General features: G+C 43.6%; 2 protein-coding genes across 4 annotated transcripts in view; both read left to right on the top strand.

The window, feature by feature from the left end:
* Positions 1-18,841, top strand: part of TPGS2 (tubulin polyglutamylase complex subunit 2) — a 698,248-nt gene that overhangs the window by 229,412 nt on the left and 449,995 nt on the right. The window lies entirely within an intron of this gene.
* Positions 1-18,841, top strand: part of UBE2R2 (ubiquitin conjugating enzyme E2 R2) — a 52,545-nt gene that overhangs the window by 23,932 nt on the left and 9,772 nt on the right. Inside the window, exon 2 of the mRNA XM_050328823.1 lies at positions 17,615-17,701. Within this exon, the coding sequence (XP_050184780.1) occupies positions 17,615-17,701 (87 nt within the window). The remainder of the gene's footprint in view (positions 1-17,614; positions 17,702-18,841) is intronic.

The following is an 18,841-nucleotide window of genomic DNA, read 5'->3' as shown; positions in this document are numbered from 1 at the left end:
CATGGTAGCCCAGCATCATGTGCTCCTGTGCTTCCCTGTGGTGCAGGTGAGATGGGTTTTGTATGGATGTCTCTGCAAACCTCAAACCTCGTACAGTAAGTGCCTGGCCTAACCAAAACATTTCTGAGGTGGGAGTGCCCTGGCTCCCCAGACATACACTTCTACACGTGCAGTTCATGCTCCAGATTCTATAGAGGAGCTGCTGCTCTGACATACAGACACTGCGTAGCAGTTGTGGAAATGCTCGTTGTTACAGGGGGATTGCAGACATTTTTGCCATAGTACACAACTTGAACCAAGCAGCTGCAGCTGGTTTCCTGGGATACCAGAGCAGAAGCCATGAACAGATTAGATGTTGCTCCCCTTTTGCTCTTGGACTCATTGACTGGCTTGTCAGTGTTGTCTAATCAACTTACATTGCAGGTTTGTTTAAAGTGTACCATATTTGGAATGGATTAGCAAAATCAATATGATGTAGTTTGTTTTGTAGCACATGAAGCTGAAGACTGAAGTCAAAGGCAGAGGACTTTATCTGCTCTCTGTGGTAGATGCAGGTCATCTACTTGTGTAGCTCTCGAGTATCCTGTTAGGAAGGTTATGGATTCTTAACAATGCTGCACATTAGTGTAAATGTCTGTCTTTAAATGAGACACAGAAGATAAACTTGTCAAGTCTTTTGATGTTTATTTTTCCATACCCAGATGAGTTGTATGATTTCTGCTTTTTATACTGATGCTCAAAGTCAGCAAGCTCTGACCTGATCACTTCAAATGTTGGCAATATCAAAAAGTCCCTTAAAAGTGATATTTTTGTAAAGCTTCTCTTTTCACAAAGTGAATACTGAACAGTAACCTTCGGAACAAAACTTGCATACTTTCTCTAGCAGGAATTTGTAGGAAATCTCTTGCCATTTGTGCTGGTAATTTGTTGGGTTGGAGAGGATAACTTTTTTCTGAACTTCAAAGCATAGTGTGCTAATTTGAAACCGTATTGAGTGTCTTGAATTGCAGGCTGTTTGAGAGACAGATCCTTAGCCTACTGCTAAAGCCTGGTTTGGTTAGTGATATTGATAATGGACTAAAGTTAATACTGTTTAAAGGCCTTCAGCAGCAGAGTGGCTGAGAAACGAAGAGGCTGAGCATCAAGCAGTCTGGAGCTAAAGGTACCCTGTTTGGGAGAGGGAAATCCTTGTTGAGAAATGTTTTTTTACTTCCTCTGTTTCTAAGTTTGACTTGAAAGGAAAACACAAATGATTGACGTGGTATATACTATATGTGAATTCTGCTACTTCCTGCATAGTAATGGCTTTGATTTCCCCTCCTAAATTCGCATGACAGTGGTAAGTGTGCTGTCTCCCGCTCCAGCAAGTTTCAGAAAGCACCAGCTTCTGCTGACCTAGTTGGTGCAAAAGGTGATAATTATGTCTCTAAAAAGCTCTGAAGGGAGTCCTATTAGGGTGGGTATTCATGACTGTACTAACAAGTGGGTGCAAAGTGGGAGTTAAAAGGGTTTCTCTTATCTTCCTATGATTGCTTAGTATTGCTGTGCAGGGGAGGAGAGCTCTGCTGCTACTGCAAAGCGTCTTTGTGGTAAGGAGATGTTCGTACTGATATCCATTACTTCTGGATATGTTCAGGAGCACTGACGTGTTTTGTTAAAAAAGGCAGGGGATTGCAGTTCTGTTATTGTACTCCCCAGAAATGTGTCCGTTTATAAGAGCAGTGTGAGAGTTTTACTTAAAAAGAGCAAGTTCAAGATGGTATTGCTTGCATGGATGTTAAAATGAACACTAGTGATGTTCCTTGTCCATAGGTTTGGTGCATAGGAAAAAATGCTGCCCTTTCATGGGCCTGCTTTGTTCTTAGAAGTCTGACAGAGTTGCTGAGTTTGAGGTGTTTGGCATTATAAAAAGCAAGATTGTTGGCCTTAAGTTTTGAGTAGCATGGTGTAAACCTCTGGTTCCAGTGGGACAGTTAAAGGCAGAGTAGTTTTGGACATCTTCAGGATATTTTGTGTTGCACCAGTACTGGATATAGAGTAGTATAGTGCTGAGCAGGCAGGAGCAATATTAAGAGTCAGATGTGCAGAGGTCTTTTGTTGTGCTGCTTTGTTGAGCTGTTTGCCTGACACAGAAAATGTGTGATGTCATGGCTGAGCTCACTGGCTCTTGGTCAGTCTTGACACGGTTTTGTGAATGCACATTAACACAGGTCACCCAAAATCCTGCTTTAGTGTTACTCCATGGTGCTGTTTAAGAGGTGCATAATCTTCGTTTCACAGGGCCAGTTCAGGACTGAAGGCAAGTCGTCCTAATCTGGACATGCATAACCCTTTTGGTACAGCAGGGGAGACTCTTGGAATTGAGGCTTAACTTCCCAGACTGCCTTCCATGCCACTGAAGGTCACTGCTTTTGCAGTGTCTGATGGAAACCATTTTGCTCATCTGAAAACACTTTTCCTTAGAGGCAGTGAAAACTGGGACAAGGTGGGGTGAGAAGGACTGAGCAGTGGCTCTAATGAGTAATACTGAATGTCCAGAATGGGAACTTTATGGGTGATTTTTCTGGGAAGGTGCTTGTAATGAGCTCCTGCAGTTGTCCCCCATGCCACCACCCTTATAGGGGAGGCACTTCCTCCATGTGTTAGTTGAAACTCTTCATAGTTATGACAGGGTGCATAGCCTGGGATATTTTTTGTGAGCTGTTGTGTTCCAGCATTGTCCCTTGTGTGGTTAGATACTTGTAAAGCTGGAAACACGTGTGTAGCATAAAGCTTTTCTTAGACTAAAATTTCCATCCTGTGGCTGCTCCCGTACAGGAAGGCAGCTGAGCGCAGCACAGAGTAAAGCAGCTGCAGGACAACAGTTGACTCCTGTTGGTCACCTTGCAACCTTCTCCCATCCCAGCCAATACTGTGATCCCCTTCAAAATCTGCCAAGACATACAGAGCTTTTAAATGCACGTCATTCCATGCTTGTTCCACAGTAGCATCTGCTGAACTCAGTGGGTTTTTTTCCAGGAAATGAGTTCCATGTGGGAATATGACTGTAACATTGTAAGAGTATAGCTCTGTAGGCTACATAGGGAGAAAGAAATTCTTTTTGACTTCCAGTCAATTTGCAGTATAATTTTCATCCAGAGGTCTAACACAGCAGCATGGTTTCTTATATTTATAATTTAAATAATATATGCTGATGCTTACCTATTTATATATTATTTACTAGGCAGAAAATACCTTGAGGGCTATACTTTTTATTTCATTATGTCCAAGTCTTCTAAAACAAACCTTGGCAATTGCTGTAAACATCCTCATAATGTGTAGTTGTCTTTTAATGTGGAGAAAAGAATTAACATCTGCTCTATTAATTGGTTTTGGGGAAATTCTAGTCTGCATATCAGATGGAGTGTAAGGAAGATAGAGACCTATAGTTGTAAGCCAAATCTTTCAGCTACTAAAAAACAAACCTCTGAAGTACTTTGACAGTGTCTAGCCTGCAATTGTAGCAAAGTGCTGAAACAGCATTAACTTTTTCGTCTGAACCTTGTAACTACAAACAAAAACTGGCAGTTTTGCTCAGTACCTGGTGCCAGATGCTCCAGTTCTTTAAGGGCTCCTACTGGAACCTACATGGTGCATTGAGTTGATGCAGCCAAATCACCAAATGTGGTTTTCTTGTTTTCCTTTTGTGCCAGGCTAAAGGCAGTGTTACCTCTGTATTAGTGTTTACTGAGAAGTGTAATGTTGCAGGGCTTCCTGAAAGAGTGAAACTATCTTTCCAGTTACGTGCCACATCAGTGCGACTGCAACAGGTCACAATATCGGAGAAACTCCCCAGTTAATGATACCGGCTGGTCTTGCCAAATGGAGTGCAAACAGAACTGGTTCCAGGTGATAAAAAAAAGAGTTCATACTCTGGAAAAGTTCTCTTCTGGCAGCAAAACATTCTCCAGTCCTGTTACCTATGGAAGATTCTGCTCTAATGACAGTGTAAAGTTGCTCAAAGGATGTGTTTCTGCAGTGCAAGTCTTAAACATCTTTACCTTCTGTGTGCATAGACACAGTTTATTTTAAAACAGGTCTACCTGGTACAGAAGTCGGGTACAGGCACTGCTCCCCGTCCTCAGAAACTTTCAGAATTCTTTATTCAGTTTATGCACAAAATGTTATCTATCTAAAGTTGAAGAGCACAAGAATCAAGCTGGTTTGTTCCTTTATTGAATCAAGACAAGGTAAAGCTTGTAGGCAGAGCACTATTTGAATCATCCTGCTTCGTCCCAAGTGTGTGTGTGTGGCTTTCAGGTCTCGCCGCTGGTAACCTGACTGGGGGTCATGTGTCAGTAGGCTACGTGAATGCCAGCAAGGCTGTTGGCTTATCCTTGAGCATCTGCTAACTCATAATCACATCTACTTTGTCACCACTAGAGGCTCCTCCAAGTCATGTTTTGGATTCATTTCTGTGTCAGGAAGCAGTTTATGCTCTAAGTAGCATACAGATATCTGAATCTGTCAGTGTGGCACCTTTTTACAAGCATTGAATTTTTTAGCTTTTTTTTTTATTTTTAATTAAAATACAGCTATTCTCTTGATACCATGCTGGGACCCAAGTCATCCATTTGAAATAGTTACTGGTCATTAACTACTGATGAACCTTAAATGTTGACTAGAAGCTTCTTGTGTTGCTTGCTGGTAGCAGGTGTTAAAAACAGGCATGAAAATATTTAATGACGAGTGTGGGTAAATAGTTTTCTTTTAACATCAGCTTATTTTATCCCAGTATAGATAAGGCTATAATTATCAACACAGATTATTTTGTGGTTCCTTGTGTGCCTGGGGTAGGTTTCCCATCACAGGGCTTTACTTACACTTGTGTTCTCAGAACACTAACTTTTGCTCATTACTGCACTATAATTTTATAAAGTGCAAGTATCAGGTGCAGTGTGTCTGATCTAATGCCCTTACAACATGAAGACGTAAGTTTTCAAGAGTTAATCTGATAAAACAGGAAAGAATATCACCATGGGATTGTGTCTACAATAGAAATATGGGTGGTCTCTTCTTTGCCATTCTTGGGCTTTGGTAACCTTGGCTTGTCCCATTTACGGTCAAGTCCCGTGCTCAGGTTTTATGTTTTTGCAGATATGTGGGTATCATTTTTCTCAGATAATCCAGTTTCCAAACTGGATGCTACAATTTTTTAGTGTGGAAGTGTGCTGGAGCACTGTACCTGAGCTACTGGACACACATTGTGCAATTTTGTAGAGTAAGTGCTGGTGGTCTCTGTAGTCTCAGATAATTACATATGATGATCCTGTTATTTAGAAAGTGGAAGAACTTAAATGCCTTACTTTTGTGGAGGGTTCAAGATAAGGAGATGCTGTGTGTTACTGGTGTACCCACGAGAACTCTTTAGAAGATCATTTTTTATTATGTGTTTCTCTAGCACTGTACTACCGTTCTTAAACTTCAAGACTAAAAAGCAGAACTGAAAAATAAGTCAGCCAAAAGTCACCAGAAGGTAGGTAACAGAAGGGACTAAGTAGAGGATGTCTTGCAGTAGAAAATTTGTTCTGTCTGGAAGTTCTCTACTTTTTTTTTTTCTTTCTTTTGAGATATCACCTGTTCCTACAAATCTCTGTCGCCATAAACACCAAACTTTTGCAAGAGCTCTTGCTGTCAGTCAGATGTCAGGCAGTTTATCCTGTTGCTCAGCCTTGGCTGTTCTGCTTCTTCTCCTCATTGTTGTGTTTGGGGGCTTTTCTTCATCATTTCGCCTCAGATCCTTTCTTAGTACAGGCAGGAAATACTGCATAATGTCAAAGCTGTTTTAAGGGTAGCTTTTAACCACACAATTTACAACTTTGACTTTCCTACAAGATCCATCTTTCTCTGTCCAAATTATAAGATCCCTTGCCTGTATTCTCATCTTACATCTGTCTCATTAAATTTCTGTATTGACTTTGATACTCTTGACCTGTGGTAGGCTGAAGTGTTTCTTCCTGACTCCTACTCTTACCCTGTATGCCTCCAAATTTAATGGTTTCAATTAATTAGATTCAAACTTGAATTTCAAGGATGTGCATCCATGTACCAATCTTCACTTGACTGCACTGGTCCTGCTTTTATCAGAACTATATAAAGGATACCTTAAATTATGCTGCACTGCAGGTGACTCAGACTGCTTCACACCCTTTTGCTGGCTCTTTCAGAAGATTTTTCAGCAAATTGAGGATTCTGGCTTTATCTGGATGTCACATTAGTAATTGACATGGGAACAAGTTGGAACATAGGTCAAAATACCAATTGTAGTTTTCACTTCAGAGTTGTACTTTCTCTTGTATATCCAAAAGATGTCACTTTAAGCATCTGTGGATTAATGATGAGCAAGAACAACTTTGTAGATGGTTCTTGTCTAGCTGTGTGTAATTGGTTTTTTAAGTGGAACATGGCTGATAGAGCAAGGAGGTGATTCCCAGGTTATCTGTAGGAGATGAGGACTTTATGGCCAGGGACATGTTCTTCAGTAGCTGTTTTCTTCAGGCCACATTGGGAGCTTAGGGTCTCTATGGCAGCTGACACAAGGCGACTCAGGATGGGGTTCAAACAGCAGTAGTAGTTTGTGGCCACTGAAAGCAGGTCAAGGACAGTTCCATAACTTGTCCTTGTGACTGCAGCAGTCTAATCTGCCTTTTTTTTTTGAAAGCAGACATTAGCATAAGAGCAACTTGTCTGCCCAGTGTAGAGCAGCTGTTGCATGTACAATTGCAGGAGCTGGTATTGTCAGAATCTCCTGCTTTACCCCCTAGCCCAGGCAAGAGTACCTTGTAGTGTGATAAGTAGCTACTAATACTCTGCAGGCCTCAGTGATGTACCTCTGTGTTTTGATTTTTGATTTAAGGTGGGTGGCTGTGTTTTGAAATCATTAAATGAATTAAACATTGTTTGAGCTGGGCTCCTTTTTCTTAGTAGACTCAAGCTCAAATTGAGACTTTAGCACTTCAGTAATATTGTAAAATTTGGAGGGGTTGTCTTGTTTTGAAAAACCAAATCTGAGATTTAGGATAGGATTTATTTTCCTTTAATTCTTGTCCATTGCAGTGCCACTTACTGGCAACCCAGTCATTGTTACTCTTGAGAAAAGCTATACTGATTGTGATGCCGTGACCTCCAAATCACCTAAAGCACAAGGCAGGGGTGAAAAGAGGTTAAGAATAACAGAATGCCAAATGCCTCTTTAGTTTGGCTCCACACAAGCAAAAAAAAAACCCTCTTACTGTAGAAACAGTAGCCTGAGGAGCAAGGATGGATATGTATCAGCTAATCCACTTATCTAAGCTAAAACTGTAAGCTTGGTCTGTTTAAAGCAGCCTGTGGTAATGAAGCTGAGAGGTACATAATGCAGTAATGTCAAAATTTTGCTTTAGTGTCTCAAGTATAAACGTCTCTCTAGCAAATGCCTGCTGACATAGTGCCAAACTGAGGATGCTGGGCAGGGAGGCAGCGTTCTTATGTGTATCAGACCTCACTGGCTTGTGCAGGATCACAGACCCTTTGTAGATGGGTTGTGCTCTGGGATTATGGATAGCACAGTTGTATCAGTGTAGGCTTATAAATCTAGACTAATACATTGCTGATCAGGTCTCCACACTGGGAGGTGGTGCTGCTGATGTAGCTGTTTGGTTGGAAGTGGTACGGCCCAACAGACTTGCTGCTGCTGAGTCTGCCCAGATTTACTGACTGTATCCAGCTCCAAACAGGAGGGCTTACAATCAGCAGGACAGTGGCTGAAAAACAAGTAGTAGGGCTGCATAATTGTTTACTTGGCTTCTGCATGGCAGCCAGCGTAGATAAGATTTCAAGTGCAGTTCCTGAGTGCTGCCATTCAGCTTCCAGAAACCTGGGTCCCTGGTTTCAGGGAAGGCTGGTGTGCCAGCCTTTGAGAAGTCTCTTCAGAGAGCTGCTGCCTGCAGTGCTAGGAGAGGCAAAGTTGTGTAACACTGCAGTAGAGTGCTGTGGTTTACACTTACAATGCTATAAATATGCCTCTCCCCTTGCTGCTTATGAAAGAGGTGACTGCATCAAGACCTGCCCTGTGTTTTTAGCAGAACATGTGACTGGCTGTCCCTTGAGGAGAGCTTTCCTCTTGCATCCAGCATATGAAGAGAATCAAAGCAATTACTCATTCACTGACTCATGAATGGTGCTCGTTTAAAGAATTGGCTAAAAATAGTTAAAACAGGCTGAAGGAAAGGATGTTCTTGTATTGAGCTACCTTGGACATCTCTTCACTCAGCAGATGCAGTGGTATGTCTTGCTTCACCGAACAATAAAGTAATCTGTTGTGTTTTGGTAAGGATGCAAATGTGGGACTGAATAGGTGAGACTGCAGAAACTGTCAAGGCTGATGCAAAATGCTGCAAAACTGGGATGTGCTTTGGTTGTGATTAATCACAAAATGCTAAGGGGTTGAGAAGGGACCTTGAAGATCATCTCATCCCAACCACTGCCTGCCATGGGCAGGGACTCCTCCCATTAGACCAGGTTCCTCAAGGCCTTATCCAACCTGGCCTTCAGCACTGGCCATACTGGGGCATCCACAACTTTTCTGGGCAACCTGTCCTGGTGCCTCACCACCCTCACAGTAGCCAATATTTTTCCCAATATCTAACCTAACATTCCCCTCTTTTCATTTGTGCCCATATATCCTTCTCCTATCATTATAGTTGCTGACAAAGACTCCCTCTCTAGCGTCTCTGTGTGCTCCCTTCAGATACTGGAAGGTTGTTATGGGGTCTCCAAACAACCTTTTCTTCTCCAGATGGAACAACCCCAACCTTCTCAGCCTGTCTTTGTAGGGAAGGTGCTCCACTCCTCTTATGAACCTTGTGCCTCTCCTCTGGACTTGCTCCAACAGTTCCATTCCTTATGCTGGGGCAGAATTGGACACAGTATTCCAGGTTGGGTCTCACAAGAACAGATCAGAGGGGAAGAATCACCTCCTTCATCCTGCTGGCCACACTCCTTTGGATGCAGCACAGGATACATTTGGCTTTCTGGGCTGTGAAGACACACTGTCTTCAGCCATCACCCACAAGTCCTTTTCTGCAGGGCTTTTCTCAATCCCTTCCCCATCCAACCAGGTGCTGGACCCTGCACTTTGCTTTGTTGAACTTCATGGCTTTTGGACACCTCTCAAGCCTTGTCATGATCCCTCTGGATGCACCATCCTGCCGCTGCACCACACGGCTCGATGTCATCGGTGACCTTGCCAAGGGTGCCCTCGCTCCTGCTGTCAGTTAGTCCCACTGATTACTTGAATTTGAGCAAACTGAACTATAAAAATTACTAGGGTAGGTCTGAAGTACATCATACTGTCTCAACCACTCTCTTGAAGTAGCTTTACACAGGCACATCCATAAAGTATGAACTACTTACCCAGTAAAGTGGAAGTCCAAAATGTTCATTGTGAGATTGAACAGGATGCTGGAGGTGTCACAGACTATTGCAATAATCTTCTGGACCCTGAAGCTGGCAAGTGGAGGTGGGTGCCTAGAGTAACAACCCTGTACACGTGTTATTGGAGGACTTACACACAGGATGCCAGAGATGCCAGTAACGTAGGATGATAACTTCGAATAAGCAGCCTCCAATATTCTCACCACTGCTCCAGCAAAACTATTGTTTTTACAAAGGGAGATGGAAAACTGCTTTTTCAGTGAACACAAACTATTTCTAGAGCAGCTGCGCTCATGTTAGAGCTTTACCTGTTCAGGTAACATCATCCTCGGTCATACCTGCAGTAGGACTATTTCAAGTTCCAACTTCTGCCCTGAAGCAGAGACCTCAGAGGAGATGCATGATTTGGAGTAAACTTTAGATGTGGTATCCCTATGTATCTTTGGCTCCTTCAGCAAATATCAGATGCTGTAGAGAAACTTATGGTTTACACATTTGGAGTTATTTTTCCTATTTTGTCCAAATGGGAAAGTCAGCATGTTTGTACAGATATAAATAAGAACTGAGTCATCTGTTTCTGCCCAGAAAATAGTCACACAGAGTTGCCTCTCTGCATAACACACACCCAGTGAGCCCCATCTTGAGCCACACAGTGCACAGTCTCTTGGCAACCCAAAGGCATCAGACCCAAGAGCACAAATACTCTACATGAGGCCTTCAGTCATAGCAGAAGTCTCCTAACATCTGGCCTGTCACAATATCAGGCCTGATCCTGGAGTGAAGGTTAAATTGAGGATGAAATCTAGTAATATTTCACTATGGGAATTCCTGGGAAAATACATAAACCTCAGTATGATGTCAGCTTTCTCCCATGAGAATCTCAAATTGCTTTAGTGCTTGGCTCCTGTGATCTAAGCTCAGTAAAGCTGTCTGGCCGGCAGCTTGCCCTGTGGAAGAGGACCAAATAGTTCTGTTTGGTGTTGTGTCTTATGTAGCTTCTGGGAATTGCCTTTTCAGTGATGAGGCGGCAGACAAGAGCAAAAGTTGAGTGAAAATGGGCAGGTTATAGAATTAATACTTCAATGTTTCAGGATGCTTCCAACTCAGTGTGTCTCCTGCAATCATTGAAATGATGGTGTTTTCTGTAGCATCATGAAAAGTCAAAGTAAAGGAAGTGAATCTGGCAGTTGTTAGCTGAATATAGGTGAGTGCTCCTGTATTCTGCTCCTTCACCTGAGCTCTCAGGGTAGTGACCTGCAGATTTGGGAAAAAAAGTTGTCAGATTAACACAACTGTGTTTTAAGAGCTTATGCTAAGGAGTTTAGAACTTTAGCCCTGTCTGGAAACACTCTTGCTTTGCCATTATCAGCCCAGGAGGTTGTTTTGGTTTTCTGTAGCTGGGTTTTGGGGTGGCGGGGGGGGGTGTGGAGCGATAGGGGTGGCTTCTGTTAGAAGCTGCTGGAAGCTTCCCCTGTCCAGTGGAACCAATGCCATCTGGCTCCAGAACAGACTTTCTGCCGCTGGCCAAGGCCAAGACAATCAGGAGTGATAGTAATACCTCTGTGATAACATATCTAAGAACAGAAAGCTATTGCACAGAAAGAATTCCAGCCAGGGAAGAGCAGAGTAAGAACACAGGAACAACAAAGCAGGCACCAAGGTCAGTGCAGAAGGAGGGGCTGGAGGTGCTCCAGGCACCAGAACTGTGGCCCCTGCAGCCCATGGAGCAGCCCACGCTGGAGAAGGTGGATGCATGAAGGAGGCTGTGACCCTGTGGGAGGCCCAAGATGGAACGAGATCCTGCTGGAAATCTGCAGCCCATGGAGAGGGAAGCCCACGTTGGAGCAGCTCATCCATGAAGGACTGCACCCCATGGAGGAGGGACCCATGGGATAGCAGTTTGGGAAGAAGTGCTGCCTATGGAATGGACAACATCTGTTGCCATGGGATGAGACATTCATCAAGGACTGTCTCCCATGGAAGGGACCCCATGGGAGCAGGAACAGGACTCCTCTCTCTGAGCAGTGGCAGAAACAACAACTGACTGTAACCCCTATTCCCCATCCCCCTGCACTGCTGCAGGGGAGGAGGGAGAACATGGAAGGAAGGAGGGGAGTGGGGGAAGGTGTTTTTTAAGGTTATTTTACTTCTTACTTTTTTGCTCTGATCCTGTTAGTAATAAATTTAAGTACTATCCCCACTCTGAGTCTGTTTTGCCCATGAAGGTAACCAGTAACTGACCTCTCCCAGATCTTATCTCAGCTCATGAATCCTTAGCTGTTGGGTTTTTTTCTCTGCTCTCTCCGTTTGCAGAGGGAGAGTGAGAGAGTAGCTTTAATGGGTACCTGGTATGGCCAGGTCAGCCCACTACAGACGTAGAATTGAGGCAGGAAAAACCTCTCTGTCAAACCCTGGGCCTGGCAGGACTGGTGTGTGTGTGTGTGGCACCTGGGGCCCTGCGTGGCTGTGTGACCAGGATGGGGAGCAGCTTCAGGAGTGTGCAGGTGGACTCTGGACAAGGGGAACTCCTCCTCTGGCTTCCAGCCTCTCCCTAGTAAGTTGTCCATGGAAGAGCACTAACAATTCCCTTCTCTGAACCTGGATGTTCCTTGGCTCAAGAGCAGGGACAGTATTTCTGGCCAGAACCAGAGTGGTGGTGGTACTGTGGTTCAGGCTGAACAGCACAATTAGCTGTGCAAGGCCAGGGACTGTCCCTGCACTAAAATCCACTGCAAGAAAGAAATATCTTCTCTGAACTGCTGAACTGCTTGAGATACTAAACACAGGGGCTTGTTCAGGCTGACTCAATCTCTAGATGAGTAGCACTGCCGCAAGCAGTTATTGCCATGAAGAGTAGCATCTCTAGACTGAACTTCTACATTATCAAAGGGAGACAATATGAAGAAAAAAATAAGAAATCCTTTTTCTTCTTTTGAGTTATGTCAGAAGAAAATTGTTTGGTTTCCAGGCACTCCTTGTAACTTCATTGTTCAGAGCAGTTTTATTTTCCGGGGTCACTTGAGAGATAACCCAGGCAGCAGGAGTGTGAATGTCCAAGATTGCAGGAGCTTGGATACAAACCAGCTTAACAGGGTGTAGGGAATTCCCCTTGTATCGTTCAACTCAGCTATGGTTTCATGTCTATTATTAGTCCTGATTTCACATCAAAGGAACAAAAGACTGATATGTGGGTGAAAGCCCTTTTTTCTAAAGGTCTAACTGTAACTTTGACCATCATAGGGTCAGCAGGCTTTCCGCTTTGGTCTGGGCTGGGTGACTTGACAACAATCTCAGCTTTATGAATATAGCTACGTGGATAGATAAATATTTAATAAAATGTTACTGTTAAAAGAAGTTTTGATAAAAGGAAACCTAGTTTGTACCACTGGAATTAACAGGCTTTAGTATTGCCCCAGATAACTAAATTAGGAAGTGTATATAAGATATGATTTAGTGTAAAACAAGAATGGGCTCGTGCCTGTCAAACCAGTCTCTGACTGTGCATGCTAACCCCCCTTCCTGACTCATCATTACCCTGCTGTCTTGTGGCTCCATTTTCATTCTGGTTTAGAAGCTTCACATCCTATTCATGAGATCATTTTTCACATTCAGTTCTTTGTGTTTCAGATTCCTTATGAAGAGGTGCAGGTAGTGCAGGATTTAAGGGGTTTGCTGGTCTTGCTATTCACGTGGCCACTCCAGCACTGAGATAGTTTTCAGGACTCACAAGGCTCAGTTGAGCTGGTCACTCATCTTGGATCAGGGATGTGCTCCTAGTTCTGTCAAAGCACAACAGATGTCAATAAACATTGATACGGTGCTGGTGGGAAATGAAGCAAAAACTGGGCTTAAAATACCAGTCTAGTGCCCAGCCCTGCCAAAAGAAGTTACTTATGTCCTAAGTCATAATAACTGGAGCTGAAATAGCAATGTTGGTCATATATTCATTTTTACCTCATCAAATAGCTGACCATATCTAGCTATAGTGCTGCTTTACAGGTTGTGAGCCGGATAATAGTAATGTGCTTTAAACCTCATGGATGTGAGGAAAAGGCTGCTGGTGCTGCCTGCTGACCTGTACTGAACCTGTTTTCCAGCACATGGTATTTAACACTGCACGCACTAATCCAGGCTTAATGTGGAAGAGGAGAGCCCATCAGATGAATTGTGCCAGTGCTTGATGCACCAGAAGCAGTAAAGCATTTTGTGGGATTAGATCTTTTAACGCAGTAGTGGCCTGTGGCTCCTCTGCTTGCCTTTGCTGCACGTTCAGCGTGTGGAGCAGTCAGCAGCACGTGGGCAGGAGCCATCGTCAGGCAGGAATCGCTACAGGAAGGGACGATGTGCACAGCAAGGAACCTGCCTATCCTGTTGTGAAGGAAAGCAGGGATGCCTTGTGCTGTCTGCAAGTACCAGGCCAGGGTGGGTGATCCGTGAGAGACCTGGGTGGTACCTGCACACGGAGTCAGTAGGAGCTTGTCCGTGGGCCGGCTGTAGCAGGTAATTACAAATAATTGCAAAATAACTTAGAAACTCAAAGCACTTCCTCTGTAACTGATCTTAAATACAGTTTTCAAGAGGTGCTTGGCTTCACTGATGTCGGATTTTAGTAGGGCTGGCATTAAGCTTGTGATGTTTTGAAATAAAAATTGTCTGTAAGTGGCACTTCCAGAAACTGAGCAGCTGCAGTCTGTGCTGGCCACTGTAAAAGCTGCTCGTGCTCCCCATTACCCTCAAATCAGAGCAGTTGTGGTGCTGGTGGCTTTCCAGGAATTGTGTGCACTTCCCCAGGAACCCTTCTGCAGTGGGCAGGTAGGATGGATTCACCGTTCCTACCCTTGCTGCCTGAAAACCAGGGTTCTAGGTTTTGTCAGCTTGAGAGTAGCATAGGAAATCCGTGTCAGGCTGCTTAAGTGTCATTTACAGCTACAAGTACTGGATTTCTAGACAGCTGAAGTTAGGAGAGGGTCCTACCTATGTTAGTCCTACTGGCCACCCTTTGCTGATCCAGGCCAGGATGCTCTTGGCCACATGGGATTGACTCCAATCAGGGAATAATTTGGTAGAAATACTAGGTTTGTATTTTCAGTCAAATAACACAGGATCCAGTGAGGCTCTTATTTTTCTGGCATGCATAGCAAAATCTGCTTTATTGAAATAAAGGAAAGGTTACAAACCTGAAGTGCAGTCATTTTTGAGGATGCATAGGAGCAAGGCAGTAAAACAGGAAACAAAGTGACCATGCTGGTAGAAATATTCTTGAAATACATGGTGTAACTTGGAGGTTGAAGTTCTTGAGCAGTAGCTGTAAATGCCTCTAAAGGGCTGGATATTTTGCCAGGCTGAACTACTGAGAGGAGTTTATTATTTTTCTAGGGACTATAATTGTGACTAATTACAAACTGGAGAAGGAGGGGATGGGTCGGTGGCTGATCTCCACCTTTCTAGCTATTGACTGTGTTCAGTGATGTCAAAGAGCCACAGCAAGCAGTTGCCTAAAATCAGAACACCAAAATAGTTAATTCACTCCAGTTTAAGCTCAGCTAGAGGAGTCAAGCCCATGGTGAATGCAGTAACTGTTGGGTACTTGCAGGGCGGGGACTGAGCTGCACCTTTAGTCCTCCTAAATTAGTTTGTCTGGCTGTAATGGAGCTAACAAGCTGCCTGAAAAAAACTCTGCCACTCTCTAGTACGTAGCAGCCTGGCTGAACTTAACAGAAATGAGCTGATTTGCCTTGCATCGGTGAAGTTATAGGGAGGAAACCATTCTGGGAGCTCTATTTAGAAGTAAGTTTATTGCTGAATTTGGTCTTTTTGGGTTTTAACATGTTTAGAATCGGGCTTTCAGTGGGAAAAAATAATGACCTGTAATCGTGGCTGTTGCTGCATCTTTGCAGTCTTGCAGCTTGTCTCGAAAATTCTTGGCTTGGTTAACCCACACAGAAACTCAAATAGCATTCAGGGAGTCAGAGTGGGCTTACGTAACTTCCCATGCTTCCTCTGGCACAAGAGATGTGAAGTAATTCTCTCGGACCTGTTTGTAATGCCCTGGAAAAGCATCTGGTTTCACTTTCAAATTCTGGATGATCTCACCACAGGGACTGAAAGTGGTGCTCTTTTTGTTTGGGAAAAAAAATCCCCGCCTGTAATGTGAGGTTTCACGTTTTGGTGTCTTTTGGCTCTGAAATCAGGTTTGTAGAGAAGCTTCACTTGGCTTTATACTCCAGTAGAGCATCTCAACGTGCTAAACAATTACAGGCTAGTTAGAAATAGCTTATCAACACATAAAGTGACTGCTTTCTCTGAGTATGCGATGGATTACAGTGCTGCATCTGTGTGGGAAGAAAAGATTTCTCTAATTTCTCCAGCTGCATTTTCTAGCCCTAGAGCTCAAGAGCATCCTTCACGTGACACAACACCACATTCCATAATGATAATTATTGTAGGCAGGTAGTCTCTTCTACTAAAGGCTTGTGTCTGCACAAACGGATTTAGAGGTTTGGAACAGTCTTCCAGGATCCACAGCTTCTGCAGGAATTTGCATCACATACAGGGACCATAACTGGTGCTCCAGGCTCAGCTTTGGGAGCGGCCTTCCTGAGAGAAAACCCTCAGGGTTAGACAATTTGAGAGCAGAGGGTTAGACAATTTGAGAGGAATGAGACCTGCACTCCTTGACCATCCATGTGGGATATAAGCATGTCAGTTCTGGTACTCTGCTGGCACAGTGCTTTTTGTCTTGACCTCCTAGAAACTGTACCTGTGTAGAAGACAGATTCTGCCAAGAATCTTGTAGGTAGCTCAGTCCTGAGTTTTGTTGTCTCATGCATTTTAATCTCAGTCTTTGGGCTGTTTTACGTCTTAGATCTCATGAAACTGCATGTAAGCACAGGAATGGACTTTCCTGGGAAAACCCCAGTGGTCCAGATGAGTCTGCAGCTACATGATGCAATACCTTGCGCTGGAGTCAATGTGCTCTGCCCTGGGTAAATCTCTGCTCTGCTCCCAGTGCAGGGTGGCTCATTGTAGACATGTCCTAGCTGCAGCAGTCACTCTATTCTGCAGTGGTGTGGTAACAAGAGGCGTTTGCTCACTGCTCTTGGAGCGATGCCATTCCTGCAACTGACCTTAAACCGTGGGCTGGGATTTGAGGTTGTGAGTGTGCTGTGGGAAATGACTGTGGGGTGAGGACTCAGTGCTGCTGCAACAGTCACTGTCATGGACAGGCATGTACAGACCATACAGCCACATGAGCTGACAAGTTTCTTACTTAAAGGTGAACACAAAACCTTCTTTTCTTGGCTGCCTGGCACTCTGACCCCATAAAATTTGTGTTGCAAGGCAAAGGTGTATGCAGATAAGTCAAGTACTTCACAGCTCAGTAATCCCTCTGTTTGGTTGTCTGCTTCTGTTTCTGGGAATAAAACTTAGTTTGTTATGTTGAACAAGTCCAGCACCCTGTGTCCAAGTGGCATGGTTAGGTACTTAGGTAGAAGAGAGTTGTGCCCCCACGGCTGGTTGATGAGCTCTGGAAGGAAATGTTTGCTGTCGTTGTCCATCAATATTCAGTTCATCAAGTTGCACTAATTCGTTAAACAGACACAAGTACTATTGAGACTTCAAAAAGTGCCTGTGGTGGCAAAACACTGTATTAGGAACACAGGTAGATGGGCCACCTTAACTTTGGCACAAGAAAGGCAAAAATCCTTGGGTTATGTAACAATTTTTTTCATAATGGAAAGAACGATTTTAAATATTTGCACAGGCAAATGTAAAACAGGTCTATTCAACTCAGCAAACATTTTTTTAGTCTGTTCTTAAACCCAGTAGTATCTTGAGTTATAACTTTTTCAATATATTTTGCCCTGTTTAAAAACAGTTGTTGAATAGTGTTTCTTGAATTAGGACGTCATAAAAGCCTTTTTTTTTGGCTTGATTTCTGAGCATTACCAGCCCAGGTGTTTAGATTTTTCTTGTTCAGTTAGCATTTTGCTCATAAGAAACTGTGTAGAGTCCACGTGGCCCCCCTGTATAAAATGAGCAATTTAGTAGCCTTAGTGACATGGGGGGTTTTTTCCAATCTTTTCACTGTAATGGTTGCTTGTTGACCTTTTTTGTTCTGTTTCATAGTAAAATAATTTCTTTTTTTTTTTTTTTTCAGGCTCACATTAAATTTCCTATCGACTATCCATATTCACCACCTACCTTCAGATTCCTGACCAAAATGTGGCACCCCAACATTTATGAGGTAAGGTGTCATCAGCTTTAATAATTGAAAACTGCTCATGGAGATTGCCCTAAGCCCAGGGACATCCTCAAATGAGCCTTCTGACTTGGGCTTTGTACTTGGCACAGAATCTTGCATGTAGCCAAGGATGGTGGTTTTCTGTGAGGCTCTATTCCAGTTACATGGAAGTTCAGTCCATGAATGAAGACAACTTTGAGATTTGCAGATTATTGCAGACCCATACTGTGGGTGTTGAATTTCTGAATCCAGAAATCCTCCTGCAGGAGGCAAGTGGGAAACAGTTACCAAAATGACATGTACAAAAGGAGTCTTGGAGAGGAACTCTCCCAGTCCTGGTGGGAAAGATGAAAAACTGGCTCTAGAAACAACTGAAGGTAGGAGGAGAAGCTAACCCAAAACTTCATGGGTGTATTTTGGGTTTACCCTTGAAATACTCCAGCTCTCAGCTTTGTGTTTGTAGCAGTATTTCTTGCAGCTGAGGGAACCTGAAGCAGCTTGCAGGCTGTTTTGGAAACAACAATTAGGCAGTGAAGATGAGGCACTGGGACAACTCCAAATGAAACTGAGACTAACTCAGCAAAGTGCTTGAGGTTTGAGGGCTTGTCAGGAGCAGGGAAAAAAAGAAACCCTTCTAGTGCAAAGATAAAAGAAAACAGCAGTTTAGAGTCTGCTGGTGGGACCAGATGGAGAGGTTGGAGTTGATGTTCCAGTTCTGAGCAGTGAGACTTGAGTAAGGTGTATTTTTCGCATCTCTACTTAGGTCATCTAGTTGAATTTTGGTAAAACTGCATTCACTTCACAGAATCATAGAATTAACTGGGTTGGAAGAGACCTCCAAGATCATCAAGTCCAACCCTTTATCCAGCCCCACTGTGATTACCAGATCATGGCACTCAGTGTCACAGCCAGCCTCATCTTAAAAACCTCCAGGCACGGTCAATCCACCACCTCTCTGGGCAGGGCATTCCAATGCCTGATCTCTCTCTCTGGAAAGAATTTCTTTCTAATATCCAACCTAAACCTCCCCTGGCAGAGCTTAAGCCCGTGCCCTCTTGTCTTGTCTTGTTCGTTATTTTTATGACACAAGAGTTCTCGGTCCTAGATAGAATTGTGGCTGTTTCCCCTTGGCAGATGAAAACC

Source organism: Myiozetetes cayanensis, unplaced genomic scaffold (genome assembly GCF_022539395.1).
Source record: "Myiozetetes cayanensis isolate MyiCay16 unplaced genomic scaffold, myiCay2020 scf4, whole genome shotgun sequence".
Taxonomy (NCBI): Eukaryota; Metazoa; Chordata; class Aves; order Passeriformes; family Tyrannidae; genus Myiozetetes; species Myiozetetes cayanensis.
The sequence above is the reverse complement of the archived record's forward strand: the minus strand, read 5'-3'. Positions and strand labels throughout refer to the sequence as shown.